Below are 20,319 nucleotides of genomic sequence, written 5' to 3'. Positions count from 1 at the left end.
GGCAGGGGAGGGGAGCTGGGATGGTTAGCTAAAGAGGCTGTTAGACTTTGCAGATTGACAGAACCCTCTCGGCTAAGATCTCTGTAATGGGGCAGCAGACAAAACAAAACATTGTTCCACATTTTATTGGTGGCTGATAGCACATATTCACACGCCAGCCGTGCCTCACCTAACACTGCCAGCTGTACATTACTGGCCACCTGGCTGCTTTGCTACACTTCAAAAAGATCCACCTTTCGCACACATTTTAGACACAATCAGTGCACTGAGCACTGGGGCGATCGTAGGTTATTAGTCGCTTTAATTAGCTGGATACATCGCAAATTATCTGTGGAACTTTCAGTACAGACATCATCCCGAGATCAAAACAGTAAGGAACTCTGGGCCCTCTCTCTCCAGTTTACCTACCATGGCGGCGGCTGCAGTCTGATTCACCTGGTGCTGAGCGGCCTTTATTTTGGCTTGCAGATGTGCGGGCGGGTGAAAGTACTTGCATTTCTCCCGTGAGCAGCGACCCTTGATATAATCCATGCAAACTGTGACCGTGTTTTCATTCGAATCAATCAGTGTCATTTCAACGGGGTGCGCATAGCGACAATCGTTTTCACCCCGAGTGCAATTTCCACGCTGAAACTCCCTGCAAACCTAATGGAAGAAGTCATTAGCAGCCGGTTTCTTGGGTCCACCAGCTTTCTTTCACGTTTAACAAATTAAAAATGAAAGGCACGACTGAAACAGGGCATTGCATTACAATTAAAACTGGATTGTTACACACTTGTTACGTAATCCATTGCATACAGAGGCTAAAAGAAGTTTGAATGATTCATTAACTCCTTACAGTGCAGAAGGAGGCCATTCGGTCCATTGTAACTGCACCGAACCTCCCACCCCCCTAAAGAGCATCCTACCTAGACCCATGCCAGGTCCTCATAACCCCACCTCACCTTTTGGACGCTAAGGGCAATTTGGCATGACCAATCCACCTAAGCTACACATTTTTGGACTGTGGCAGGAAACTGGAGCACCCAGAGGAAACCCATGTACACATGAGACGAACGTGTAAACTCCACACAGTAACCCAAGGCGGAATCAAGTTTAATTTCACTTTTGGATTTATCCTGTGACATTCTCCTGATGTGTCGAGTGAGGCGCTCTTTCATAATTATAACATTATGCAATGTAACAGAAAGTAAAAGAAAGGCTTGCATTTTTATAGTGCCTTTCACAATGGATATTTTCAGGTAATTTGGTACCTTTGGTCACTGTTGTAATATGGGAAACACAGCAACCAATTTACACACAGCAATGTGATAATAACCAGATAATCCATTATAGAGGTGGCAGTTGAGGGACAAATATACATCAGTGCTCTTCAAAATAGTGCCATGGGATCTTTTACATGCGAGAGGGTACAGTGTGCTGTAATATGTATTTAAGAGTTAGCAGCGTGACATCACTAAAAGGCAAATGTGTCACGTGTTCCAGTCTTGGTTTCACTTTGGCCTGTGAGCAGAAAACAGCACACACAGCTCTGCTGCTGATTTCCTCAAGCCTTTGTATATCTATTCTTATGTTCCTCGTCTAAATAAGTGACCCCATAGCAGGTTTACACAATCCCTTGTGAGTGATTGGTGCTTTTATATCATTAAAAAAACACCCCATGGTGTTGAGTGGTGGTAAAATGGCCTGGTAGCCAGATTAAATACAGGTATAACATGGTGAACAGCCTTAGATCATGCTCCAAGACGATGCCCAATCTTCTGGGGAGACCGCAACAAAGCTGCAGCATTGGAGAATGTTGAACTCGTTGTGTGGTGACTGCACAGAAAAGCTTTGAAGCCAGCAGTGGCAGTGCCGTGTGTGCTGCTTTGTGCTCACAGGCCAAAGTGAAACGGAGACTGGATTACATTACGCTCTTCCCTTCCAGTGACGGCATGTTGCTATCACTTAAAGGCTATCACTTAATGTATTACAGCAGAGAGGACATTGGGTTAATTAATGTCTTGTCTGAAAGTTAGGAAGGACATCCCCCTCAGCACTACACTAGACCATCGGCTTGAGTTCTGTGCTTCAGTCTCCTCGAATGTGGTCTGGCATTGGGTTCTGCTGTGACTGTGGAACTATTTGTTATGCTGCTGCATCTTTTTAGCACAAGGTTTGTTGCTGTAAATAGATAGAAGCTAGCTTCTTTGGGAAGTTGGCAGTTGAAATTAAATGAAAAATGAAAATCGCTTATTGTCACAAGTAGGCTTCAAACGAAGTTACTGTGAAAAGCCCCTAGTCGCCACATTCCGGCACCTGTTCGGGGAGGCTGGTCGGGATTTGAACCGTGCTGCTGGCCTGCCTTGGTCATCTTTCAAAGCCAGCAATTTAGCCCTGTGCTAAACCAGCCCCATGAATTGTAAAATTTCTGACAGCAGGTCAATTTTCAAACTACCCTTACCAGCTATAAATAACTGGGAACTCGCCTACGTTTGAAATACTTGCCTACTTAATTTTTTCCCAAACATATTTTATCAATAGGTTACAGCATTAATCTTAAAAAGTTTAGGGTTTGATAAGAGTCGATAAGGAGAAACTCCTGGTGGGGGAAATCAAAGGCAAGGAGGCAGAAGCTCAAAATTAGTCCTCGGCCATGCTGGTGTGAAATTGGGAAGCTTTTCCTTCCAAAAAATGGGGCCACTGGAAATTTGGAATTCTCTCCCTCAAAAGGCTAGAGATGCCAGGAGACAATTGAATCTTTCAGGACTCAGATCAATAAACTTCTTTCAAATAAAGGTGTCAGGGAATAGAGGAGTTGGGGGGGGGATACAGAAGTACAGATGAACCATGGTCTGATGGAGTGAGAGAGCAAGACCAAATGAAGCTAACATGCACAGTCTAGATTTTGATAGAAAGCAAGTTCAGATAGGCGAGGTCATTTATAAATATGGATATTGGAATTTATAATGGCAAAATGTGACAGAAATGTGACAACAGGAAGTAAGGTGATGTAGACAGCAAGTGCACACAGGCCTTTTCATTAAGTTTAGCTCAGAATATTCAAACACATGCTGCAGAGATCAATCTCTGCATGACACATTTTGTTTTCAAGGACTATTATTCACCTTGAACCTGCATTCTGCAAAAAAAAACTTAATTATCAACTTTGTGAAATGTTGTGCCCCAGACTAGGAGTTTGGGATAACCTGCAATTCCCATAGTGAGGGGCGTCGGATCGGAGTCATGCTATGCTTGCAAAATGAGACCAAGTAAGTAGTGGACAGTGATTCATCTTGGGCAGTTCTCACTGGCCACAGGTCACAGACTGACCTTTGTCAATTCCAGGGAGAAGGTTGACTGTCCACTTCCTCAAATAATGATGGTGCAGAAACACAATTAAGAGGGTAGAAATATCTTCTAAAATTAACAGTTGTGGCGCACTGCAGCTTTTGTCTGTAGATCAACTTTCTTTTCATCTCTTTTTTCAGGTTTTGGCTCTTACTGGGGTATTATTCCACCTAGTCAGCAGAAACACTCAGCTACTCGATTATAAGAACATAGGAAAATGGAGACTGTACAATGGGTGAATCTGCCCCAGCATTCAGTACAATCACAGGTGATCTTCTGCCCCAATTTCACTTTCCAGCCCACTCCCCATTAACCGTGATTCCCTGAGACTAAAATGTGTATATCTCAGCTGTAAATATATTCAGTGTTGGAGCAGCCTTTGGGCTAGAGAATTCCAAAAATTCACAATACTCCGAGTTTAGAAATTTCACCTTATCTCAGTCCTAAATAATCAACCTCCTATCCTGAGATTGTGTCCATGTGTTTAAGGCTTCCCAGTGTGGGAATCTGAAACGGCCTGGATTTTAGGCCCGATAAAATCAGACACTTTAAATTTAAAAATTGGACATTTTAAATCAAGCCAGACAGCCTGATGGGAATTCAAACTTGGCCAAGTTTGAATACACTGAAACTCAAGACAAGCTGCCAGGGCATGTCCAGACCTATCCTGTCACTCACTCATCAGGAGATCATCAATTCTACTGATATGCACTGATTTGGTTCCGATTGTCGAGATCAAGCCAGACGTTTTGGCACCCAGAGATCCTGCCAATACCTAATATGGCAACAGGTTACGTGCAAGCAACACCACCAGAGATGGGCACTTGGAGGCGGGCCTCAGTGTCCTGTCATGCAGTCATCATCTCATCCATTGGGTTTTGGGACCCCCCTCCCGAAGCCTCACTGGCCGAAAGTCAGAGGAAAGGCACGTGGAGGGCTAAAAGAATCAGACACCTGGACCTTTCAGCAGCGAGGACTCCATGCAGAGTCAATTGAGACGTCTGACCATAGGCGGAAGGAAGCAGCGCGTGAGACCTAACTTCGCAATGAAGAAAGACCCTGAGGAAATGGAGGCTCAGAATCGGACCCGCGGCTCAACCAAGTCCATCAATACGGTAGTATAACAAACTTGAGAATATTTTGCGTATGATTTTGGGTTAATTGAAGGGTAAATATTGTTGTGTTGAATAAAGTTGGTTTGACTTTATACTTGTGTTCTTTGTCCTCCTGATTAATAGAGTCATCGTTCTCCTGGTTAATAAAGACCTCTGGGTACAGCTTTTGATTAAAATACTGGTCGAAGTATCTGAGGTTTTAAACTAGACAGGGGAAACATCCTCTCAGCATCTGCATTGTTAAGTCCCTTCAGAGTCTTGTACGTTCCAATGTACGTTCCAATGAGAGCCTCTCTTATTCTTCTAAACTCCGGAGAGTGTAGCTCCAATTTACTGAGCTTCTCATCACTGGACAGGCAGCTGGCTGATCCACCATGGTCACTGTTGGTGCGCAGTGTCCATCCTGACACAACCTTTCACAAAGCAAACTGGTTCACTAACAGGAGCAGAAGAATCGGATTGATACCCCCAACCACATGCACAGAGGCAGATATTCAGGCACCCACCCCCCCCCCCCCCCCCCCACCCCCACCCCCCCCCCCCCCCCCCCCCCCCCCCAGCGCTGAGTTGGTCAAGATCAGTACACCTAACATTGATTGGGGATCCATCGCCAGATCCTTCAGCCTGTATCCACCTGCATGTTGAACAAATCTTCAGGAGTGCCTTGTGGCTTCAATACAAAGCGTAAATTGAGTTCCTGCTCCGGCATTAGCTGAAGCTGCAAGCATGCTGAATCACCCAGCTTCAGTTGACAATATTCGTCAAGGTGTTCACCTTTCGGGAAAAATCAGCAGACTCATCAATTTCAGCTCCACTGAACGACTCATTGTAAGAGTCCTTCGTGTTACGTCTTGCTTATTCACTTATTTTCCCTTTCTTTAATTTTTGCCATTACATTTTTTGATCCATGGATTATATATGGACATGTGTTTTTAAGGCAGCCTGTGCCTTTAATTCAAACAGAAGGTTCCAGAAGTCTGTGCTATTTTAGGCTGTTGGTTGCAGACTGGTCAACATGTGATGACTCGGTTTGATTGATTTGGCTGGTGGCCAAGGAATTGGTCCAAAAGGCTTACAATGTCCAATAACAGGTGGTGATTGGATATTATCCCACGAGATATGGAATGTTTTTCGAGTCACAAGGTTCAAATTTGGATTCACTTTTGATTTTGCAACCTGATGGATCTGACTTACTGTCTCCTAAAAGATCAAGCTAAACTCTCTTTAGAAGGCCTCTGTGAGGTCTGACTCTCTGTCCAGCAAGTCTAGGTGCCGTTCTCTGCAGCCTGCAGAGGCCTGAAGTCAAACCCCAAGCAGGAAGCAGGGTTTGATACGAAATAAAGGGTACGAATCTCCAGGGTGTGGTACTCTCACTTGAGCGCAATGCGGTCGGAGAATGTCGGGAAAGGCCTCCAGCAAGCCTCCTAACAGGCTCCGCACTTCCTGGGATTCTCCGAAGGCCCGTGAGATGTCGGAGGCAGATCCCTGCCCCAAAATGGAATGGCATTTGCGAACGTAGGTCGTAAACCTACATACAACCTACCTGCGCGGGATCCAGCGGCCTCCCTCAATTCCTCGGCCTTCCCAGGGAGGGGGCAGTCAGGCACCGATCAAACAAACGTGGACCAGGCGGATCGGCTCCTAGGGGGGTCTCCAGTGCCACCGGAGACCCCAGAAGAGTCAGTGTAGCTATCTGGCCCTCCCGCTGGAATGTGGAAACATAGAACATATAGTGCAGAAGGAGGCCATTCGGCCCATCAAGTCTGCACCAACCTACTTAAGCCCTCACTTCCACCCTATCCCCGTAACCCAATAACCCCATCTAACCTTTTTTGGTCACTAAGGGCAATTTATCGTGGCCAATCCACCTAACCTGCATGTCTTTGGCCTGTGGGAGGAAACCAGAGCCCCCAGAGGAAACCCACGCAGACACGGGAGAACGTGCAGACTCCGCACAGACAGTGAACCAGCGGGGAATCGAACCTGGGACCCTGGCGCTATGAAGCCACAGTGCTATCCACTTGTGCTACCGTGCTGCCCAAAACTTGGCATTGCCCAAGCTGGCACTTTGGCACTGCCACCCTGGCAGTGCCAAGGTGCCCAGATGACACTGCCAAGTCAGCAAGAGCACTGCCTTGGTGGTAGCGCAAGGGTGCCCAAGTGCTAGGGTGGCACTGCAAAGGACCAGAGGGTGAGGGGAGCCATGCCCATAAAATCAGGGTGGAGGGGGGTTTGAATGCCTGGGAAGTGCAGGGCATGTAAGTAGGAGTCTCGGGGAGGTTGGGTGGGGGTCCTAGAAGGAAGGGGGTTCTATAAGAGGGCTTGGGTGTCCGCGTGTGTGGGAGGTGATATTGCCCATGGGTGGGAGGGTGTAGGGGATCCACAAGCTCACTTAGAGATCAGGGCGCCCTTTCAAAGTGGCGGCTGAATCTCGACGTTCAACTCCTCGGTGCTTAAAAAAAAATTCAAAGTGTGAGCCTAACCAGTGAGAAACTCCCTAGCGTCAAAAAAAGTGACTAAGAATCATTGAATAGCGGTGGGGAACTCCCTGAAAAAAAAGCCACAAATTAACTTTGAAATGTTTTGGGAGAATCGGGCCCAAAGTGTCTCAAGAAAGATATAGGCCTGAACCGAGAACTGAAGGCCCAGTTTGATAAGAACTAAAGTGACTCTCCAGAAGGCCTGCTGCCTGTCGGTTTTAAATTTTCTAGCCCCCGAATGAATGGCTTTGCAACGAAGACCACTACCAGCTGTAAACCAGAGACTTTAATCAGCAAGTGTGCTAAAGAACCACCATGTGAAGCAAAGACTCCTATCTTTTGACCTTCATCCTTATTATTTTTACCCCTTTCTCCCCTGTGTTTATCGTGTGTGGGTAGAGAGTGGGGAGTTAAAGTGGGTAGTAGTCATTAGCTTGCCGTTAACCAGCTGTATTTACCGCATATTTCATGATAGTTCTTGGTATAAATAAACAGTAATTGTTTTTCAACTTACAAACCTGGTGACTGTAATCATTGGACAGCTAAGGGCGCAAGACATGGGAAATTCTATAAGAATTATTGGTTAATTCACTTGTGTTGTGACTCTGGGGCTAGAATTGACTGTGCACTAGCCCAGGGTGGCGTAACACCTTCTCGGACAATTGGAGTAAAATTCTCTGCATTTTAATGTTTCTAGCACCAACCCTTCCCACCAGGATAGACAGGAGGCTTTTTGTCCCAATGCTGCTCAGTGAGGGACCTCTCTGTTCCATGTGTGAGAGCCCAGCTCTATTTGCCCAGGGAGAGATTGGACATTTGCCATGAGGACACTTGCTGGTATCAACCTATCCCTGTCACCTTGATGTATTTTAGCAGTTTTCTCAAGTACCTAGCCTGAGTAAGTATTTATCATCCTCGTCAATCACCTGTGGGATTGCACACGGAATTGTGGCAAGTGTAGGATTTTAGATATATTGGATTATAAACAATTGGAAATTTAAAGATTAAAAGTCTGGGTTAAAGTGTGTTTCGTTGCAGTAGTCTGTGATTCTGTCTTGGCATACCATAACATTAACATAAGAACATAAGAACTAGGAGCAGGAGTAGGCCATCTGGCCCCTCGAGCCTGCTCCGCCATTCAATTAGATCATGGCTGATCTTTTGTGGACTCAGATCCACTTTCCGGCCCGAACACCATAACCCTTAATCCCTTTATTCTTCAAAAAACTATCTATCTTTACCTTAAAAACATGTAATGAAGGAGCCTCAACTGCTTCACTGCGCAAGGAATTCCATAGATTCACAACCCTTTGGGTGAAGAAGTTCCTCCTAAACTCAGTCCTAAATCTACTTCCCCTTATTTTGAGGCTATGTCCCCTAGTTCTGCTGTCACCCGCCAGTGGAAACAACCTGCCCGCATCTATCCTATCTATTCCCTTCATAATTTTAAATGTTTCTATAAGATCCCCCCTCATCCTTCTAAATTCCAATGAGTACAGTCCCAGTCTACTCAACCTCTCCTCATAATTCAACCCCTTCAGCTCTGGGATTAACCTAGTGAATCTCCTCTGCACACCCTCCAGCGCCAGTACGTCCTTTCTCAAGTAAGGAGACCAAAACTGAACACAATACTCCAGGTGTGGCCGCACTAACACCTTATACAATTGCAACATATTGGATAAGGTGTTAGTGCGGCCACACCTGGAGTATTCAAGGCTGTGGGCCAAGTTCTGGCAAGTGGGATTTGGTGGGCGGGTCAGGGCTTTTCATGCCTCGGTGCAGATTCGATGGGCCGAAGGGCCTCTTCTGCGCTGTAATATTCTGTGATTCTGTGATGGTCATAATTTTAAAAATAATCTTGTTTGGCAAGACCAGAAAGCTTTTAAGAGCCAGAGGTGGAATTGACCAAATTAAAATGCCTGGGCTAATGCACTCTTGTTTGACGAGGGGCAGTCCCTTGGGAGTTAATGTGTTTTCAGCCTGGGGAGTTAATTTGTCTTCAGCTTGGGGATTCCTTTACCCATGTTTAGAATGTCATTGCTGGGTGGAGCCAAGGCATTCTGACATTTTGAGAAAGCTTTTGCGTTGAGTTTTGATCTGGCTACTCTTTAGACGACAAAGTACTCTCCTCTCACAGTAGGATAGTAAACCAAAAAGATCAATAGACTTTAAAGCTGCGTTGGAGGACAAGGAAGAAGCTGAAACAAACCAGTTGAAACAGCTTTTTGAAGACATCCAGCCAGAGTCTGCAGGGGTTCTAACAAGAGCCAAATCTGTTTCGGAATCACTCTGTGCCATTGGAGTGTAGGATGGATCGAGAGCTTTATATTTCTTTTTTCTTTCTTGTTGTTTTATTGGGAATGGAGATAGCAATTAAGGGTATTGTATTTACCATATGTATTAGTATTGTTTAAGTGGGTTAATTGTAAGCTATTTTTAGATATGATGTTAAAGAGCTTAATATTGTGTTAACAATAAAGTTTTGTTTTAAAAATACCATGGGCAGGATTCTCTCGTACCCGGCGGGGCGGGGGGGACTCGGCGGGATGGAGTGGCATAAACCACTCCGGCGTCTGGCCGCCCTAAAGGTGCGGAATCCTCTGCACCTTCAGGGGCTAGGCCGGCGCCGGAGTGGTTTGCGCCGGCCGGCGTGGAAGGCCTTTGGTGCCACACCAGCCGGGACCGAAGGGACACCGCCGGCCGACACGGGTCCGCGCATGCGCGGGAGCGTCAGCGGCTGCTGACGTCATCCCCGCACGAGCGGGGGGGATTTCACATTCGTGCCGGCCATCACGGAGGCTGACACGGCCGGCACGGAGGGAAAGAGTGCCCCCACGCACAGGCCCGTCCGCGGATAGGTGGGCCCCGATCGCGGGCCAGGCCACCGTGGGGGCACCCCCTGGGGCCAGATCGCACCATGCCCCCCCCAGGACCCCGGAGCCCGACCACGCCGCCAGGTCCCGCCGGTAAGGGACCTAGTCCAATTTACGCCGACGGAACCTGCATAGAACGAGTAGGACATCGGCCCATCGCAGATCGGAGAATCACCGGGGTGGGCCGCTATAAGCGGCCGCCGATCGGCGCGGCGTGATTCCCGCCCTGCCAAATGTCTGGCGTCGGAGAATTCGGACCTCGGCGGGGGCGGGATTCACGCCGCCCCCCGGCGATTCTCCAACCCGGCGGGGGTCGGAGAATCCCGCCCCATATCCCTATTTTTTCGTGCAATCACTCCAAGGGCAAAGTATTCTTTCCGCACTGTCTTATAACATAAAATAAAATATTAGGGTTTCAGTCCAGTATCCTGGCCACTATTGCGGTCTGGCTTGGGGTCATAATTAGGGTGAATTAGGGATAGAGATTAGGATATAATTGGACCAGGGCCTGCTGACATCATTCATATAATAATAAAGTTATGTATAATGTCTTTATTATAACAATGATGTAACTGATTCCTTTACCCATGGGAACTGGATATGCAAAAATGTCACACCATGGCCAGCATTTTCCTCAGGGCTGCTCCGGTATCTGCATTGGAAATATTGCGCTAACTAGGTATAATTGGGATTTCACACATAATGTCCATAATGGTAGTGGAACAGATGCCTCTCTGGCAAATTCTTGGTCCAGAGTGGCCTCTGATGGCAGGAGGGTGCAATTAATTTAACATTGGCAATTTTTAATTCTTAATTCACAAGGTCAGCATTTACTGATCCTCCCTAATTGCCCTTGAGCCAACTCTGAGTGGCTTGCTACAGCATTTCAGAGGGCAGTTAAAAGCCAAACACATTGTTGTGGGTTTGGAGTCACATGGAGACGAGACCAGGTGAGACTGGCTGATTTTTTTTCTCCAAAAAGACATTGGTGAACGAGATGGTTTTGTTTTTTACAACAATCGACAATGGTTTCATGGGCCGGGATTTTCCAGCACTATAACAGCAAGACCTGCAGAGTCGGCGGCGGCAATGGGATCAAGTGAGATGGGGCCAGAAAATCCCGCCCATTGTCACCATTACTGATACTAGCATACTTATATACTTTTAAAATAATTTCCATTATCAATATTGATAGTGGAAAGTATAATGGAAGAGCGTGCACAGAGACATAAAATATTAATATATTTTACAGAAATAGTAATAACAAGTGTATAAAAGGAAACCTTCCCTCCATTGCATTTATACATGAAACATAGACACATGTATATAACACTGGTACCTCCAATTTGTCTGTTCGTATTAGTTTCTGTGAAGCTGTGTTTCCTTGGACTGTAACCGTGGGATTCCCTGACACCAGGACAGGTGTGTTTGGTAGGAGTTCTGTCGGAACCAATCCCATCCCATGGGTCATGTGACTCAGGTAGGGATTAAGACTCATTGTATGATTTGTTGCTAAAGGTGGAGTTACAGGAAATGTAGCCTGTGGATAAAAGGGGAAAAGAAAACATATTCATAGCACATCAGAAATTAAGTTGTTTTACATATGGATATATAAACCATGACAGAAATGAGAAGACCAATTGGACATTGCTGCCCGTCTCATACAGTTTGATGTTTTACGTATCAGAATACAGATCTGTGGGATCTTAAGCGAGAGAAAGAAAATGCAGCTAAAACTCCAGACCAATGAGGGACAAAACTCTGAAAGATTCCCCTCCCAATGCCTATTAGGTAATCAAAACGAGACCATCTTGACCTGATTAATGTTATACGGTACCTATCTGTCAATCTGTGGCCCAGCCACAAACAGGCCAAATTTTTTTTTTAAGAAGTAATTTTCCGGGATGTAGCCGTTGCTGGCTAGGCCAGGGATTATTGCCCATCCCCAGTCGCTCTTGGAAAAGGTGGTGCTGAGCTGCCTTCTTCAATTGCTGCAGTCCATGAGGTGTAGGTACACCCACGGTACTGATAGAATTCCAGGACTTTGGCCCAGCAGCAGCGAAGGAACGGGGACATAGTTCCAAGTCAGGATGGTGAGTGCTTGGAAGGGAACTTTAAGGCGATGGTGTTCATAGATTCATAGAACTTACAGTGCAGAAAGAGGCCATTCAGCCCATCAAGTCTGCACCAGCTCTTAGAAAAAGCACCCTACCCAAGTCCACACCTCTACCCTATCCCCGTAACCCAGTCTCATCTTTTTGGACACTCTGGGCAATTTAGCATGCCCAATCCACCTAACCTGCACATTTTTGGACTGTGGGAGGAAACCGGAGCACCCGGAAAAATCCAAGCAGACACGGGGAGAACGTGCCGACTCTGCACAGACAGTGACCCAAGCCGGGAATCGAACCTGGGACCCTGGAGCAGTGAAGCAACTGTGCTAACCACTGTGCTACCATGCTGCCCCAGTGTTCCCAGGTATCTGCTGTCCTGGTCCTTCCAGATAGTCGTGGACATGAGTTTGGTAGGTGCTTATTATGGAGCCCTGGTGAGTTCCTGCAGTGCACCTTGTAGATGTTACCCATACTGCAATCAAAGTAAATTACTGTTTTATTATTCTCGTTTAGTCTGCACTTATTGATTCTCTGTCTGACCCCAGGTGTGCACGTGCATGGGCCATTCTTGGGCAGTGTCTGTGTACCCACATTCTCTCCTTCTGCATCACTAGAAATGCGGGATGTGCAGCAGAGAGCCTGGGTAGGGAACGGAGTTGGTGAGCGCTCACATTTGGAGCTACAAAGTGTGAGGCGGGAGGCAGTGGGGGGATTAACTGTAGGATTCAGTCCCTGCTTGTTCTCCACCCAGTTCCCGATGCGAGCTGTGCTGAGCAAAGATCAGAGAAGCCAGTCACTTCTCAGCGTCTCTGACTTTGCCTGACAATTTGCTTCAGGGGAGGTTGGGGGTGGGAGTCCTATCTTTTTATCGTTGGGTTAGTCCTGCAACAGTGACCGAAGTGGTGAACTCATAGTGCCAGGCAGGAGTTACATCTTTCCATTCCATAGATGTATGCCATTTCTCTCTGGAGTACGAAGTACTCTGGAGTAAAGACGGCATGGTGGCACAGTGGTTAGCACTGCTACGTCACAGTGACATTGCCCCGGGTTCAATTCTGACCTTGTCTGTGTGGGGTTTGCACGTTCTCCCAGTGTTCGCATAGGTTTCCTCTGAATGCTTCCTCACACAGTCCAAAGATGTTAGGTGGATTGCCCCCCAGTATAACAAAAGGTTAGGTGGGGTTATGGGGATAGGGCGGGGCACGGGCCTAAATGAGGTGCTCTTTTGCAGGGTCAGTTCAGAATTGGTGGGCTGAATGGCTTCCTTTTGCACTGTAGTGAATCAATAATTCTACACATGGCTGCCATTGGTTGTCGGTGGTGGAGGGAGGGAATGTTTGTGGAAGTGGAACCAATCAAGTGGACTGCTTTGTGCCAGATGGTGTCAAGCTTCCTTAGTGTTGTTGGAACTGCACTCATCCAGGTAAGTGAAAAATACCATCACCAGGTATGAACAGGTCTAAACCTTCTCAAATAATCTGGATAGCCAGTGTATCCCTTTGAGTGGGTAACATACCCCTATGGATCCAGCACTGGGGCATCTTTAGAGTACAGCGAATGCACTTTAGGATTAGTCAGGTCATACAGCACAGAAAGAGTCCATTCAGGTCAAAGGTGTCCTTTGGGATTGTTAAAAATAGGCAAAGATGTGTGTAAAAACTGCATAAACCCATTACTGTCAAGTTCATTGGAACTGTTAACACAATCTGTAAAAACAAACAGTCAAAACTGTCGAAAGCACCTTCTAAAGGGAGCTGTGAAAGAGAGCTGTCAAGCTGAGAAGGCATTTAAAAGTTCTGCCCTTTAAATCTGTGAAAAAAATGTTGAGTGTTAAAAAAAAGATTGTTATTTCACCTTAGATGTTGACATAAGTCTGAGGGCTTCCATTACTGGATTAAAGCTGCATGACTGTTTTCACAGCCATCCATCATCATTGTAGGGAGCCTGTTATTTCACAATTGGTTAACAGTTACAAGTGATGTGGAATGGGTGGTAAGGTGACACTGTGATTAGTAATGCTGTCTCACAGCTACAGGGACGCGGGTTCAATTCCAGCCTCGGGTGAATTTCTCTGCATTCTCCCCATGTCTGTATGGGTTACAGGAATAAGGCGGGGGAGTGGGTTAGGTAGGATGTTTTTTCACAGGGTCAGTGTTGACTCAATGGGCTGAATGGCCTCCTTCTGACTGTAGGGATTCTATGAATTCTAAAGTTCATTGTTATGAGGAATTGTGCACTTGAATTAAATGCTTGTTGCTTATTTGGTTGAAAGAAAATAAATGTTTTTTTATGAATGAGAGTGTTTTTTTCAATATAATGGTCTGCAATAGCCAACTAAAGCTTTACTTTGTGTAATTTATCTCACCTCTATGGTCCAGAATCCTGCCAATGAGTTGGCATGGTAAGTGTAAGGGCAAAATTTGGAAGTGGGGGAATGGGTGGGCATGAGTTGGCACTAAGTTGGCATACGGGCTGTAAAGGACCATGGCAATGGATGCAGGGGCATAAATTGGCATGGGGTATGAGTAGCCATTTGAGTGAGTACAGGGGTTGGTATGGAGGTTGAAAGACCATGGTGGTGGGTACAGCGGTGTATGCAGCCATGGAGGGCATGAGGGGTCATGGTGCTGGGTAGAGGGGCATAGATTGGCATGAAGGATATAGTGAGATATGGGGGTGGGTGGTTGCATGGGTTGGCATGGGTGGAGCCTGGGAGAGCAGTTGGATGGAGGGTGAGGGCTTAAGGTATATTTCTTGTTCCAATCTTTTACTTTTAAACTTTGGACGCAGTGCTAGACCCCCAAGGCAAACCTTCCACCCAGCCTGCCTTCGCAACCAGCATCCTGCTCAGTTCTTCTTGGGTCACCCACCCTGACTTCTGATGCAGCCCACAGATCCCCAGACTGAAAGTCCAACATCCGACCATCCAGTTTTGAAGGTTTGCTTCACGGAGCTGTGAATTCATCCGTCTCTGCGCCCCCGACCCAGGAGTGATAATCTGGGCCTGCAATTCCCTCACCTCCAGAGCAACTCTAGATTGCCCAGATCATCCAATGGGCCTCAAGTCACACTGATCATGAAAATCCACATTTTATCAAAAACTAATCTGCCTGGTAGGAAATTTGTTGTAATGCTCTTCAATAAAGATTGGTGGGAAATCCCCGATTTACAATCAGAAAGAAAGGAGGGAAAACCGGCAATTATGTAATGCTTTTTACACTCTCAGGACATTCCAAAGTGCTTAGCAGTCAATTAAGTACTTTTGAGGTGCCGTCATCATGTGATGAGGCAAACAATCTAAAATAGTAAAAATGTCGGAGTACAATAAAAACATAAAAATACGAATGATAGTTAGCCAAAGGTATAAGCCTTGTGACTGATATTCAGAATATGCAAATAGTAGTGTTGAGAATATTAACGGGCACATGGGAAACCTACAATGCTGAACCACAACCAATTGCACTCAAAGTTGTCAATCTCTTTTGCCTCTTCTCCAGTGCCTCTATATCATTTTGTAATAAGAAGACCAGAACTATGCATAATATTCCAATTGTGGTCCCATCAGGATTCAATATATGCTTAAGATAGCATTTTGCTTTACAGAAATAAACCCTAGAATTCCTTTGATTTTATTTATATGACCTTAATAATCTACATCACTATTTTTAGTGATTTGTCTATTTGTACTCCCAGACACCTTTCCTCCTTTGCCCCATTTAAATTCTTGTTTTCCATGCGATATGTGACCTTCTTATTCTTCCTACCAAAATACACCGCCTCACACTTATTTATACTGAATTAAATTTGTCACGTATTCTCCCATTCTGCAAGTTTATTAATGGCTTCTTGTGTTTTGTTGTATGCTTCCTCAGTATTGCGTATACTTCCAATTTAGTGTCATCTATCAATTTGGAAATTGTACTTCCAAGTCCAGATTGTTTACGTGAATTGTGAACCAGTGACTGGGGATTTTCCGTGCCCACACGTAGTGGGCAAAGTCACGGCAGGACTGGAAAATCCTGCCAAGTGGCCAGAGTATAGATCCCTGTGAAACATCACTATCTACCTTTTGTCAGTCCAAGAAGATACATTTAACCCTTAGATAAAGGATCTGGATCGGCACAGGCTGGGAGGGCAGTAAGGGCCTGTTCCTGTGCTGTAATTTTCTTTGTTCTTTGTTGTTCTTAACCTCCTTTTTTGTTTTGTAGCCAGCTAGCAAATCATTCTGAGACCTGTCCCTAACTCTCACCTTATTCCTTAGTCTATTATATGTGTTGCCTTATCACAGGTTTTTGAAAATCTAAATATACTGCATCTACATATCCCTTGTCTACTCTTTCTGATACGTTATAGAATTCCTATTTGAAGTCTGTACTGACAATTCTTTATTACATTTTGATTTCTGGATGTTCTACAATTACATTTGTGAGTAAAGATTGAATTATCTTTCCTATGGTTAACATTCACCTAATTGGTTTATAGTTCCCGGGACTTGTGCTATCATCCTTTTTCAATATAAGAATCATTTTAGCTGCTTGCCAGATTAGGCCGTGTGAGCAAGCGCTTGGTTGGACGTGCGTTTCACAGAAATTGAAAGAAGGAGAGAGAGGTGGCGAAGTTTAGGGAGGGAATTTCAGGGCTTGGGCCGTGGGAGCTAAAGGCACTGAAGGAAGGCAGTAATGAATGGGCAAGATGCCAGAATTGGAGGAATGCAGACATTTCAGAAGGTTGTTGGAAGTTAACAGGGATAGGGATGATGGAGGGATTTGAAAATGAGGATGAGAGTTTTAAAATAAAGGCATTGCCGGACAGGCCAGCAATCACAATGGTGCAAGTTAGGATACGGGTTTGGATGAGCTCAAATTTATGGAGAGTAGACGAATGGAAGGCAACCAAGCGAGTATTGAAATAGGCTTGTCACTAGGGAGCAACACCATGGTTGAGGGTTTTCAGCAGCAGATGTGCTGTGGCTGGGGTATAGATGGGTGATACTGCAAAGGTGCAAGTGGGCAGTCACGGTGATGGGAGAGGTTCCATGATGGAGCGAGTGCTTACCATTGGCTGCAGCTGAGTGCCTGGCAGCATGAACTGCATCTGCTGTGCAAGCATGGCCGCTGCAGTCTTCTGCTGGATTAGGTTGTTCCGTCCATTGATTTCCAGCTGCGTTTTCAAGTGTGGGGGTGGGTGGAGATATTTGCAGTTTTCCCGAGTGCAACGTCCCTGCAAAAGCAAGAGGAAAAAAAAAACAATTACGGCATTGGAAACATAGCTCATTAATAGATTCCAAATGGTTTCAGGAAGGTTCCATATTTCTCTCCCACTGTCAAGATCCAGGAACAAATTGTAAGATGCAATTTTAGCAAAACCAAGAATTTCGCAACTACCCTGAATATATATTTTTTAAAGTTAGCTAGTACTCTCAGCACAAATCCAGTCATTAGATTTGGATATCTAAACATCAAGGTGGGTGGCACATCACCAGCTGTCCTGCATAAATCATTACACCTTGCTGAAGCAGCTTCATGTTTGTCATATAGCTGATGGGAAATGCTGAAGCTTTGATGCACATGGGATAACTTGTGCAGGAAGGTATGATTTTCAAGTTAATTATATAAGCACGCAGGAATTCCCTGCCTCCCTCACCTCTACTCCATTTTCCAACCCAACAGTTTACCTTGGACTGTAGTGGACTGCTCACAACTTTTGCCATCATATTCAACCTGGGCTTCCAAATACACGTTCTCCCCATTACAAAGACCCACCTCTGTGACTCTTTCCTGCCTCTACCCCTGCTTTGGACCTGCTGGCAATGATAGCTCACCACTGCGAGTCCCTGCGCTTCACAGCGCCCAGGCTTGATTCCCAGCTGGGTCAGTCTGTGCCGAGTCTGCATGTTCTCCCCATGTCTGCGTGGGTTTCCTCTGCGTTTCCTCCCGCAAGTCCCAAAAGACATGCTTGTTCGGTGAATTGGGAATTATGAATTCTCCTTCAGTGTACCCGAACTTGCGCCGGAATGTGGCGACGAGGGGATTTTGAAATGAAATGAATGAATGAATGAACATTGCATTGCAGGATCGGTTGCGGCACAGTGGCAAGCACCGTTACCTCACAGCGGCAGGGACCCGGGTTCGATTAAGGCATTGGGTGACTGTCTATGCAGAGGTTTGCACTTTCTCCCCATGCCTGTGCGAGTTTCCTCCAGGTACTCCAGTTTCGTCCCACAGTCCAGAAATGTGCAGGTTAGGTGGATTGGCCAAGACCAAATGCCGGGGTTGCAGGGATAGGGCAGGGGAGTGGGCCTAGGTGGATTGCTCTTTAGGAGGGTTGCTGCAGACTTGATGGGCCAAATGGCCTCCTTCTGCACTGTAGGAAATCTATAGATTCTATCCCACACCACATCACATTAACGCTCATCATTGCGAACCTTCACTGACTCTTGGTTCCTCAATGCCATCCCTCAATAACCTCACCCCTCCCTAACTCTTGCCATCAACAAGGTTATAAAGTCTTGGCAAACATCCACTCACCAACTAGGGGAAGTGGGAAATTAAGAGGGACTTGAGAATGATCCAATTAAAACACCTGATGATCGAGATTGGAACCAGTTTAATATTTTGTATAAGATCTAGTAGTTTAACTCTAGAAGCAGCATCTGCAGTCGACAATAGAATAGTGAGCCTGGTTCATTATTGGTTTCTGTCTCTGGGACATGAAATTCTTGTCATTGGCTGCAGGAAACCCTCAAGTCAATGAATTGGATGCCTGTATGGTTTCAGCTTGTTAAACTTCAGTAATTAGGGGAGATGGTGGCGCAGTGACAATGTCAATGAACTAATAATTTAGAGGCCCTGGCAAATGGGTCACATCCCACCACTGCAGCGGGTGGAATTTAAATTTAATTAATAAATGTGGAATATAAAGCTAGCATTAATAATGGTGACCATGGCAACTATCATCAATTGTTGTAAAACCAAGGGTGGCATGGTGGCGCAGTGGTTAGCACTGCTGTCTCATGGCACTTAGACCCAGGTTCGATCCCAGCTCCGGGTCACTGTTCGAGTGGACTTTGCACATTCTCTCCCTGTCTGGGTGGGTCTCACACCCGCACAACCCAAGGGAGGGAATTGGCCGTGCTAAATTGCCCCTTAATTGATAGAAAAAAAATTGGATACTCTAAATTTTAAAAAGAAGTTGTAAAAACCACTCTGGTTCAGTGATACCTTTTAGGCAAGCAAATCTGCCACCCAAACCTGGTTTGGCCTACATGTGACTCCAAACCCATTGCAATGTGGTTGACTCTTAGCTGCCTTCTACGATGGCCTAGAAAATGATTCAGTTTAAGGGCAATTAGGGAATGGGTAAGAAACGTTGGCCTGGTCAGCGGTGCCCACATCCCATGAAAGAATAAAGAAAAAAAAAATTGAAGTTTCCAACGCCTGTCCAACTTGCCCTTAGGCTTGTGAGCTTGGTTAAGTGTGATGACCCTACAGGTTGAGAATATGTGGGGCGGGATTCTCCGCCATCGGGATTCTCCGTTTTGCCGGCAGCCTGGGGGTTTCCCGACGGCGTGGGGCTGCCCCACAATGGGAAACCCCATTGACCAGCCGGCATAACGGAGAATCCCGCAGGCGGGTCGAGGCAGAAATGTGGCATGTTGGGGCGGAGAATCCAGCCCCTGGTGTATGCCAAGCAAAGAGGCAGCATTCCTCATGCAGCTAGCTCAGTTGTCTGCTTTAGGAACTCTTCAGCTTCTACATGTGATAAGCATCTGTACACCCAACATAAAATCTACAGCATACATTAGTCCTGGACTTTTCTCCTTCTGCATCCAAAAACCTGGATTTCACTATGGTTTTAAACAAACAAAATAAGATTTACCATACAAAGTCAGAAAACTAAAACAATCTACAATATCTATCTTATACTCTAACATTCAGAATTAATATCAAGTAAATATGAATTAACAGGCAAACTGTAGTCAAACACACTATACTGCACATTAAATGGCAAATATAACGAAGATAGGTCCCATGGATTTCTCAGAAATCCACCCAGGTTTCAGTGGCCACTGCGAGTCACAAAATTTTGTTGAACCTCTGCCTCCCTCATGAGAAATTTCAATTATTATCAAAGATCTAGCCTCTGAATTTCCTTGAAATCATTCTAACTCAGACTGTCTCAACAATTGCCCATATCCCAATGGTTCAATCTCTTCTCCTGAAACCGGACTTCTCCAGATTCCAGTCTCCTGGCTATAAATAGCTTCCAGGGCCTCTTCCGATTCCTAAACCCCTCCAGCATGGAAGTGGTAAACCTTTGCCACAAAGCTTTGCTGAACCCTAACTGCTTGGAGCTTGCTATTGGCCCCCAGGGCTTCTTGGTGAGCTGCAAACCAGCTCAAAATCTC

At 45.8% G+C, this 20,319-nt stretch overlaps 1 protein-coding gene across 10 annotated transcripts in view; it reads right to left on the bottom strand.

The window, feature by feature from the left end:
- LOC119951896 (muscleblind-like protein 3) overlaps positions 1-20,319 on the bottom strand; it is a 160,944-nt gene that overhangs the window by 52,468 nt on the left and 88,157 nt on the right. For all 10 annotated transcript variants that reach the window (XR_005457709.1, XM_038775255.1, XM_038775256.1 and 7 more), the window contains 3 exons: positions 16,968-17,132; positions 11,138-11,338; positions 409-645 (listed from right to left, as the gene is read on the bottom strand). Coding sequence is in view for 9 of the 10 variants with exons in the window: in XM_038775255.1 (XP_038631183.1) it covers positions 409-645; positions 11,138-11,338; positions 16,968-17,132 (603 nt within the window). In the remaining variant the exon portion in view is untranslated. The remainder of the gene's footprint in view (positions 1-408; positions 646-11,137; positions 11,339-16,967; positions 17,133-20,319) is intronic.

Source organism: Scyliorhinus canicula, chromosome 17 (genome assembly GCF_902713615.1).
Source record: "Scyliorhinus canicula chromosome 17, sScyCan1.1, whole genome shotgun sequence".
Lineage (NCBI taxonomy): Eukaryota > Metazoa > Chordata > Chondrichthyes > Carcharhiniformes > Scyliorhinidae > Scyliorhinus > Scyliorhinus canicula.
This window is presented reverse-complemented; position numbering and strand designations above follow the sequence as displayed.